Source organism: Nicotiana tomentosiformis, chromosome 3 (genome assembly GCF_000390325.3).
Source record: "Nicotiana tomentosiformis chromosome 3, ASM39032v3, whole genome shotgun sequence".
Classification (NCBI taxonomy): Eukaryota; Viridiplantae; Streptophyta; class Magnoliopsida; order Solanales; family Solanaceae; genus Nicotiana; species Nicotiana tomentosiformis.
In genome coordinates, this window is record NC_090814.1 from 25,235,653 (window position 1) to 25,247,232 (window position 11,580).

The 11,580-nt window shown below is 35.9% G+C and overlaps 1 protein-coding gene across 1 annotated transcript; it reads left to right on the forward strand.

Moving 5' to 3' along the window:
• The first annotated feature begins 1,195 nt into the window (after positions 1 to 1,195).
• LOC104095214 (GDSL esterase/lipase At1g71250) lies at positions 1,196 to 3,261 on the forward strand. Its single transcript, XM_009601291.4, has 5 exons — positions 1,196 to 1,545; positions 1,939 to 2,066; positions 2,161 to 2,403; positions 2,510 to 2,768; positions 2,932 to 3,261. The coding sequence occupies exons 1-5, from the start codon at positions 1,296 to 1,298 to the stop codon at positions 3,159 to 3,161; spliced, it is 1,110 nt and encodes a 369-aa protein (XP_009599586.1). The 5' UTR covers positions 1,196 to 1,295; the 3' UTR covers positions 3,162 to 3,261.
• Positions 3,262 to 11,580: the final 8,319 nt, after the last annotated feature.

Here is an 11,580-nt window from a genome sequence, read left to right on the forward strand (position 1 = left end):
ACGGAAGAAAAGTTTGTCAAGGGCACAAGTTAAGGAAGATCAACGGAAACTTGACCTTATTCTTGAAAAGAATCAATTTACGATTCGGTTCAAGGATCAACTCCCTTGGGTTTGTAATCTCTCAAGATTCACATCAATCAAAAGTCAAGAAGGCCTCACGAAGTATATATACATTTGTTCCAGGCTTGAAGCAGATATACTTTGAATGAACCATTATCACTCCTTTTGTTCTACTCCAAACAAGCATTATATTTCTTTTTAGACCTGTTGTGTAATTAGTGAGAGAAGAAAAAGAGATAAGCACCGGTGAGGCATTGTATCAAGAAGGAAAAAGTGACATAGAGATTAAGTTGTTGGTGTAAAGTTACATCAACCATCTTGTAATCGAGAAACTTCAAATATTGAAAGAGACCACCCTTGCAACCCAAGGGGACTGGACGTAGGATTCACATTGAATCCGAACCAGTATAAAAATCCTGGTGTCTTTATTTCCTGCAGTTTATTTCTACATTATTACTATTCTGTTCTTATCTCTAGTCGACTAATTGATAAAGTAGTCAACTACTTAGAATACTGAATATAAATATCTACAATTGACATATCTCTTGTAATTTCAAGCCTAAACTAAATAAAATAGGGGCAGCGTAAAGGCGGAGGAGGCGAGAGGAATGTGAATAACTGATCCGGACTATAGTCTATGCAAAGCTGTCAGACTATAGATAAAGATAACATCAGCAAAGTACAAGAGTGGGAGAAGCCAATTCGATAAGGAAGCTCGATTGTTTCTATTGGATTATCGTTCAATTTAGTCATTCACTTTCCATAAGGGTATTATTTCTAGTGTTAGCGTTGTTGCTCTATCAATTAACAAGACAGGATAAGGAACTCGATCTTTTGCAACATTCAAGTATGGACCATATATATAATTAAAATAAAGGCCATGCAGAAAACCTTCCAACATTGAACAGAAACCTTCATCACATGTACTTTGCTGCTATATATCCTTAATTGAATGAATTGGAAGCAAACAACCAAAAGGTAAACGAACTAGACGTGAGAAAAGAAAAGAGCATACCAAAATCAGGAAAAGTCCGATAACAAAAGTAAGATTTTCTGGTACTGCTTACATATACTACGTAGGAAACGGTTTCAAATGATATACTACTATAATTAACATGCAAGTAATCTGGCCATATCTTTTTCTTCTATTTCATCTTTTATATTAATCCAAAGTAGATGATGATTATGTAGAGGGGAAAATAGAAAAAGAAATTGTTAGAAAGATCACGAAATCCATGTCCAACGTTATTGAAATGAAGTGTTCCTTGATGATATCTTTGTTCGTTCTTCTTGTGTGCTGCTCATATGGTACAGTACAGGGCGCACCTACAGCTCTATGGGTATTTGGTGATTCGCTAGTTGATAATGGGAATAACAATTTCATCAACTCTATTGCCAAATCAAACTACTACCCCTATGGCATTGATTTCAATAGAGGCCCTACTGGCAGATTTTCCAATGGCAAAACCTTTATTGATATTCTTGGTAATTAGTTTCTCATTCGTAAAACATTGTTACTGTATTTGTTTATTACCAACTTCAATTGGTCATAGTTCTGGTTGACAAACTAATTACATCACCTAATTAAATACTTCTTGAATAGCACAGTACTTATAAGTAACTTTTAAAATGAAATGTCTATTACAGAAGAGAGAAACTATGATACCTTTGCAACTTGTACTATTATTTAGACACAACATATTCTATGTGAGTAATTAATTTACCATATATAGTACTTGTTAATCAAACTCTAATATTTACATCTGATAGTAGTAAAAGAGAAAAATGGAGTAACAAAAAAGATTATAATAGTCAGTTTGAAACAGATGAGGTGATAAAGGTTACTAGTTGATATAACTTAATTGGTGCATATTACAGGAGAATTGTTGGGAATCGCTTCTCCTCCGCCCTTTGCAGATCCAAGCACAAGAGAGGGTAGAATCTTGGGGGGAGTAAACTATGCATCTGCTGCTGCTGGGATCCTCGACGAAACTGGCCAACACTATGTAATTATATGCTAAATTAATCCTCCTGCAATATATTATATCATGGTGAAATATTTTTTGACGATAAATTAATATAATGTGTGCATATATACAGCTAGAGCGGTACACGTTGAGCCAACAGGTGATAAATTTTGAAAGCACATTAAGTCAGTTAAGGACGATGATGAGTCCGGGTGATTTAAACACATATCTGTCAAGATCAATTGCAGTGATGGTGTTTGGAAGCAATGACTACATAAATAACTATCTCATGCCTAACCTTTACACTTCCAGTATCAACTATACTCCTCAACAGTTTGCCAACCTCCTCCTAAATCACTATGCAAGGCAACTTGTGGTAAGGAAGCTGTGTTTATCTTTTTAATACTCACCTTGCTTATTTCTCCACCCTTGTAGTGATTGGCGAAAGAAAGCAAGTATTGACTAGTTAATTTTGAATGCAGGCTTTGTATAGTATAGGGCTGAGGAAGTTCTTGCTAGCAGGAGTAGGGCCACTGGGATGCATTCCCAATCAGCTGGCAACAGGGCAAGCCCCTCCTGGAAGATGTGTTGATTATGTAAACCAGATACTTGGCAGTTTCAATGAGGGTCTCAGATCACTCGTCGCCTCTATGAACAACGGCAGTCACCCCGGATCCATTTTTGTTTATGGCAACACCTATGCTGTTATTGGTGATATCTTAAACAACGCTGCCAGATATGGTAATGTATCGGCTAGCCTCAATAATTTAACACTGTATTTTAGGATTTAAGTTATAAACACTTACAATACAATAAAAGATTACACAATTAGTGTAGCTTAACCTGTTATAGTATGTATCAGTGCTTGTTATAGAGATTTACGTGCGCTCATGATATATGGCAGGGTTTAACGTATGGGACAGAGCATGTTGTGGGGTGGGGAGAAACCAAGGACAAATAACATGCATGCCGTATCAATTTCCATGCCTGGACAGGAGTAAATATATATTTTGGGATGCATTTCATCCAACGCAAGCTGTGAATGCCATCTTGGCACAGAGGGCATACTCTGGCCCCCCTTCCGATTGCTATCCCATCAACGTTCAGCAAATGTCTTCTATCAATTTTCCATAATGATGTTTAAGCCTAAAGACAACATAATGTTGCATGTGTGTTAATTTTATCTGTAATGTAAACCAGCACTACTTGTTGTCAACTAGTACCTTTTACTGAACTTGTGCATACGAATAATTATGTTATATTTCCAAGAAATAAATCAAACTAATTAGATTGATTGCAAAGCTTGAATTAGAGTTATCAAAACGGGTTGGCTCAACCCAACCCAGCCTAGTCGTCACGGACGTCGAATTTTGACGGGCTAGGAGGGACAGGCCCTGTGTCTTAAAGGGCCTTAAAATGGAAGCCCAACCCAGTCCTGATTAGGATGGACTAATCCTTCGATTTGTTTGAAAAATAATTGTAGAAGCTTTTTATTATTACCATCTGTTGTTACATGCCGCTAGCAGCTTGAAGATCATTCCTGGCAGTTAAAACATTGTTAAAATATAGCTTTTTCAATAAATGATTATCACATATTTATGGTTATTTTGTTGTTATGATTTTATATTTTTACTGCGTCAGCTATCAGATAAAGAAATTAAAAATTGAAACGATCCTTTGGAGTTTAGGCTATTCAATTTCAAGATTAGAGTGTGCTAAATTTCTTAGAGATAAAACTTGGACATCTAAATCCTTCGTTTTTCCTGTATTGGCTACTTTTTAGAACCGCTATTAGAGTTTAGTCATATTTTCAATTATAATTAATACTATAATAGCAAAGTAGCTATTGGTCCATTTAAATTGATATTTTTACCACCAATTAAAATACGATAACACAACTCCACCAATCGGTACTGAAGTTCAAAGCTTTGACAAGTGAAAACCCAATAAACTATGCTGGAATTCAAAGATTTACTAAATTTTTAAATTTAGGAACAATTCCTAATATTTGAACCTTTACTGGTGCAAAATCTAGGAACGATTCATGATTTTTGAATCTTTACTAATATAAAATTTAGGAATAATACATAGTTTTTGAATTCATATTATACTTTAGCACATTTGAACCTTTATTATTAAAAATTCTAAAATCCAAGAACAATTCCTGATTTTTTTAACTTTTACTAGTGCAAATTCATGAACAATTCCTTATTTTTTAATTCACATTTATACTTCAGCAATTTTGAACCTTTACTAGTGCAAAATCTAGGACAATTTTTGATTTTTGATTTCACGCCATACTTTAGTAGTAATTTTTAATCTTTGAATAAAAAATTCAAGATAAATTACTAGTTTTAAATATTTACTAGTGCAAAACTCAAGAAAATTCAGGAACAATTCATGGGTTTTGGATCACATTATACTTCACCAATGTTTAACCTTTAAATACAAAATTCATGATGGATACTAATTTTTGAACCTTTACTAGTTTAAAATTCAGGAATAATTCATAGTTTTTAAATTCATTTTACACTTCAATTGAGAGCTACTACTTCAGGTCATTCAAACTCTAGGAATAATTTTTGAATTTTGAACCTATAAATATTCAAAGTCCAGTAGTCGTTTTTGGAGTTTTTCGTATTTTAGATAGGAGTAATTTTATCCAGACTTATATTTTCACATTAATGAGTGACTACTTTACCAATACAATTTAAAATATGGATAAACTCTAATAACCGATCTAAAAAGTACCTATTTACCAATTTTACATGTTTTTTTGTTAAACCTAGAACAACACTTAAGATTAGAAATGAACTAGACTATGATAAGCTTGCTTCCTCACTTTGATATGGAGAGATATGGTTAAGAGTACTTTTTTGCTTATTCTAATTTTACCATTTCTTCACACTCTTTACTTATAATCTTTTAATTCGAAATAAATATATTTTTTAATTTAGTCAAATATCGGCCTTGTTCTAGCTTCAAGTGCTGGTAGACTGACAGGATCATACCTCTTATTCTTGGTTTTATATGAGCTTAAAAACTTTAAGCCTAATCCTATTCCAATACGGGTAGGGCTAGGCCGATTTCAAGGGCAAGTCCATTTTAACGGCTCTAGCTTGAATATTTGAAGTGGCCATCTATTGAAAATTGAATCTCCGTTGAGAACTTAAAATGCATAAATAAGGTATAATTAATTTACTTTTTGTATATATATATATATATATATATATATATATATATATATATATATATATATATATATATATAGACTGTTGAATTCCTCGAGTGTAATGACCTAGTTAGTCATTTTGTATATTTGAATCACGTTTCCCCTATTTGATGTTCCATGTATGTATACTTGATGTTTGATGATTTGCGGAGATAGTTTGGTTGGTTTCAAGAAGGTTTGAGAGTGATTGGAACAGTTAGTTTTATTTTTGGAAGCTTAAGTTGTAAGAGTTGACCAAGGTTTCACTTTTGAGAAAATAACCTTGGATTGAGAATTTGATGATTCCAATAGGTTTGTATGGTGATTTTGGACTTAGGCGTATGTTTGGATTTGAATTTAAAGGTTCCTAGAATGTTTTGGCCCTATTTGTTGAAAGTTGGAAACTTGAAGGTTTGGAGAGTTCATAAGTTTGACCGGGAGTTGACTTTGATGATATCGGATTTGGATTGTTATTCCAGAACTTGGAATAGGTTCATTTTGTTGTTTGTAACTGCGTGCAAAGTTTGGTTGTGATTCGGATTATTTAGGCTTGAATCGGACGCTTGGTTGAAAGCTTGGAAGTTCTTGAACTTTAGAGAGGTGCAACTTGTGATTTGATCTTTGATTCATAAATGTGATGTTATTGTATGTATTTGGAATATTTAAATAGGTCTGGATAGTATCTATGGACTTATTCGTATATTTTAACGGAGTACATTTTGGAGCTGGAGGAGTTGGTTCTTCGCATTCGCGCTTGTAGGGTCGCATTCGCTAAAGTAAATGGCAGGTGAGCTTCGAGTTCGCGATGCTGGGGTCATGTTCGCGAAGGAGGAGCTGAAGGATTTTGCCTTCGCGTTTGCGAATGCTAGGTCGCGTTCGCAGAGAGAAGTCAGTCTAGTCATTGCGTTCACGAGGTTGTTCCCGTGTTCGCAAATGGTTATTAGTTGGGCAGTAGATTTTTGTGCTTCGCGAAAGCGAGGCACGTTCCGCTTTCGCGAAGGTACCCTAGGCAGAATATCTAAGTGTTGTAGTTCGGAATTATTATCCATTCTCTCATATTTTGAACCCAAGACTTGAAGATGGGCGATTTTATTTGGAGATTTTCATATAAGACTTTGGGGTAAGTTATTTCTACTCATATATGAAATTATTTCAAGAATTTACATGGATTATTAACATATAAAACATGGAATTTTGAGGAAAATTTGGAGATTTTTCCTACAACTTAAGAGAGTAAAATTTGAGGTTATAAGGGTTGATCTGGACTTGGTTTTAAAATCTATTCATATATTTGGACTCGTGTGGTTATAGATAGTCGGGATCTACCCCTTTAGTCAGGTTTCAACCATCTAGGCCAGGGTTGACTATTGTTGACTTTTTGAGAATTGTATAAAGATTAAAACTTTATTGTTTGAAAGTGATTGTTATGGATTTGTTTGACGTTATTGAGTTGTTTTGCTAGATTTGAGCCGGTTGGAAGTGATTTTCAAGGAGAAGGCATTCTTGGAGTATTGATTTGGTTCGTTTGAGGTAAGTATCTTGTCTAATCTTATCATGAGGGAATACCTCTTAGGATGTGACTTTATTCGGCTAATTGAAATGTGTGAAAAGCGATGTATATGTGAGATGACGAGTGTATATGCAGGTACTATGTATGATTTTGACCGAAAAAGACTTAAGCTTCTATTATGTCGTGTTTTGACTACGTTCTTCCTATGAGTCATGTTTTGATCATTTGTATGACTATGCGAGCTTCTCGAATCATGGTAGAGTCATGTGTAGGCCTTCATTCTCTGTTTGAGTACGATACTTGTTATTGTTTGGTGTATCCGCCTGATCCGAGCCGTTGTTGTACACTTCGCACATGAATATACTTTAGCATGCTATTTGCCATAGTCCAGGAGTATGTGATTTGATATTCGTGTCCGTACACGTGTATTCTTGTATATGCTTTCTATGATATGGACTAGTTTGGTAGCACATGAGTTGTCCGTGCAATTATTATGATTATAGCCTGTGAGTTGTCCGTGCAGTTGTTATAATTATTGGCACATGAGTTATCCGTGCAACACGTGATTTGTCCGTGTAGCACGTGATTTGTCCGTGCAATTATTATGATTATAGCATGTGAGTTGTCCGTCAATAAATGGATAAGGATCCATCCCCCTATTAATGCCCTCTCATGTTTCTCTCTTGATGGTGTACACGTGGATTATGGAAAAATTATTAGCGTTTGGGTGTTTGCAACACAATACATATCTTCTCTATATGTTGAACTATGTATGTTGACTTATTATACATGCAAATATTCTCTACATGCACCGTTGGTGTTACCTGTACTCTTTGCCTATATTTTAATATTGTTGTGATGTACATATTTATTCGTAAGCTGTACAGGTTTGATTAGTGAGTATCATTGGTCAGTCTCGCCACTACCTCACCAAGGTTAGTCACATCCTTATCGCAGTCCCTTGTGTCTTCTTCAATCATTCCATTATTGTATTTGATTCGAATAGTGTATTGTATTGTCAGATTTGTATTCATACGTTAGAGCTTATGACTCAGTATTACTAATTTCTGGGGATTTATGTATTTACTCAAATTCTATCTATGGTTATTTGACTCTGAGACTCATTTATTCTGTTATTGTTATTATTTTATTTCATTGTTGTTTTATGATTGGCTTATCTAGTATATGGTTTAGGCTACATCATGATCGATGGCTATTTTTGGTCGTGATGGCTTAGTATCAGAGCCCCAGGTTGCTTAGGTCTCACGATTTATGAGCAAGTTTAGCAGAGTCTTACGGATCGGTACGAAGATGCTTGTGCTTATCTTCAAGAGGCTATGAGACTGTTAGAAAAACTTCTCTTTCTTTCATTCTTTATCATGCGGATTTGTTTATCCCGAAGTTTGAATCTTTGCTCTTCTATTCTCTTACAGATGGTGAGGACACGTTCTTCTGGTACAACTGAGCAGGTGCCAGTACCTTAGGTCAGGGCCGCGAGAGGCCAGGGCCAAGGCAGGGGCAGGGATGGAGCACGCACAATGGTTAGAGGCCCTGCTAGAGCAGCCACTATGGAGCCATCAATAGCTCCCGGTTAGGAGCGAATTCATGATTATGTTGAGCCGGTGGGACCAACTCAGGCACCTGAGGGTCCTATGCCACATTCGATGCCGGGCCATGGCCACGTACGACCACGCCCTTCGATGTCCCATCATGTCCTACGTCATGCCATGGCCATGTCCTGCCACGTCTGACGTCGTGCCATGGCCACACCCTGCCATGTCCTGCGTCTTGCCATGTCCTGCGTTCTGCCATGGCCATATCCTACCACGTCCGACGTCGGGACATGGCCTCGTGCAAGTACACCCTGCCATGTACACATTATCCAGTCATACAGATCTGGATAACCATGAAGTTTGTAGCACTTATCAAATGCTTATCCCCAAAATATGAAGAGGTGATGTATAGTGGGCCTCCAGAAAAAACTCTTGAAATGTACAAAACATTGTGACGAGTGTATATCCTGAGCAAAGGGTGTCTCTACCACTAGGTAAGCCTAACACTTGCAAAAAAAAAATAAAAAACATGAAAATTAACAACTAACAGTAACAGATATTTTTAATAAGCAATTGAGGTGCCGCTCGGCATATACAATAATAAACTCTCGAAAGATACAAAACACTCCCAAAATAGCCATATTTGGAGAACATACAAGGACTAGGTGGTCACAAAAGTGTTTTGTTCAGTGATCTATGCATGCTCCCTCATAAATATGAGGGAGTCTCTAGAAGATAAGTACAGATGTCTCCGTACTGATCCGCACTCCAGTCTAAAAGAGGTGGTACCTGAAAAAGAAGTTTGCTACACTTGGACTTCAGGAGACTTTGGCTCACATCATGAGCGTGTATGAGAATTTAACACAGACGGGTATGATTCTAGTTGCTCCAGCTACTACACCAACTGGGGAAGGAGCCCAGACTCCCTCGCACAGACATTGGATCAGTTAGCTCGTGGTTATCAAACACCGAGGTTTCTGCTAGTGCAGCCAGTCATTACAGTTCTGCCCGGGATTAGGCCAACCTTGATTGATGAGGAGAAAAATAGGATTGAGAGATTTTAGAGACTTCATCCTCCCTAGTTCAATGGAGAGCCTACTGAGGATGCGCATGGTTTCCTTGATCAGTGTCATCGAATTCTGTGCACTTTTGGATATAGGGAATTCGAACGGGGTTGAATTTACTACCTTCCAGTTGATAGGGATAGCATACTGATGGTGGCAGACATATGAGTTTAGCAGACCAACTAGCGTAGCACCACTCACATGGTCACTGTTCTTAGATCTCTTCTTGGAGAAGTCTATTCCACATACTCGCATAAATAAGCTGCATAGTGAGTTAGAGCATCTACGCTAGGAGGGCATGACCGTGAATCAATATGAAATGAGGTTCACAGAGTTGGCACGACATGTTGTGTTGTTGGTCCCTATTGAGAGGGAGTGTAACACCCCAGAATATTTCGAAGTGTTTTAGGCCATTAAGAAGATAGATGTGTGCTAATTATATTTATTCGCATATGAACGAGGTATAATAATATGAAGAATGTAAATTGATCATGATAATATGTGTACGGTGTGTATTACAGATGGTTTATGGTCTAAGAGGCTAAGTCAAGTTGGAAACTATATGATGGGCTAAAGTTTCAAATGAGTTTTGACAAGACCTAACTTCAAACAAGTACAACTCCCAAGATATGGTGTACGACCTATCAAATTAAAGGCATATTAGTCTGGTTACTAATGCTTCAAACCTTTTGTCATTTGGGTATTTCTACAATAAGTTATGATCTTTTTACTAAAGAGTAGTATAGTAGCCATATATCTATGCGAGTTGTCTGTTGCTATGCTGCCTTGTGTGTAGCTGATTCCAGGAAGCTATTCAAAGAAGGGGAGATGAAGAGGAAGATTAACGTAGCTACTCAGGAGGTGTGTATAGCTGCATATGTCATCAGACCTATAAAAGTGGCAAAATCGGGGAGAGAAAAAAAGATGAAATTATGTACTAAGGTTTGGGTGCTAGAGAGAAGAAGGAGCTCTCTCACCATGAATACACTTCAAGGTGAGTTTTTTGGTGTAAGAATAATTAGATAATATCATTTGATTTTATAACTAACATAATTATGGATCAAATCCATAGAAAATGGGTTGAATCTTCAAGAATATCAAGAAGAGGAAAAATAAGATTTCTTCCACCAAGAGGTAATTCCTTTACTTGAGCTTCATATATATGACATATCAGAGTATGGATAGCATATTTATGAATTTTATTTGAATTTGTAATGGAATATGTATGAACCCTAAGAGTGGGTCTTGAAAATAACATTTTGGGTAAAGTAAAAGATGAATAATAATGAATTGATATAAATGAAATTATCTTGGGTTTCTAATGATTCTAGTATGCTTGATAACCTAATGATGAATGAATTGAAGGGGAATCACCATTTTGATAAGAAATAACAATAATTCTTGGATTGGATATTCTCAAAACTAAGATTTTGTTGGAGAAGTCAATGAATAGTGACTTGATGATGATGGGTAGTTAACATAATATGAATTAAGGACTCTACATGAGTATTAAATGATAAGAATTGATTTGAATAGGCTAACTCATAAAGCTATTGGATAATTTGAGATGGTTAAAGGCTTGTTGCCGAATTGTGAAGCCTAAATGGATATTTATAAATCTTTTTGGATTTATTTTTTATGTAGTTGGCATATCTAATGGTAGATATCGAATTGTTGGCGACATTTGAGCATTTTAATCAATTGGAGCATTGTAGTGTTATTTGAAGCTTGACGTTTGAGGTGGGCTGATTAAGACTTACTCTTCTTGAGGGATTCGTTTATACGTTATATTATTTATAATGTGCATCCGTACTTATGGGGACAGGCGGGAAGGATGTCACCGTGTGTTTCTAAGTTATTTATTTATGAAGTATCATGTAATTTTATAAAAATCTTGTTTTTAAGACTTGTTGGCAAAATGACACTTAAGAAAAATATTATAAGTTCTCTTAAAACTTATGTGTTAATAAGGGTATAAATATTTAAGTACTAAAGATATATTTTTATGAAAAAGTTTATCTTTTGAAATCTGAGCAAAGAAGTAGCACTTGTTGTATCTTTAAATGATTGATGTCAAATTGCTAAATGCATTAACATGAAAAAGGTTATTCATTTGATTTTGTTCAAATGGTTTGGATTAGCTATGAAAGTCATGATTGGATAAAATTGATCCTTTGAGACTACCAGGCTATAAATCTATTTTTGATATGTCTAA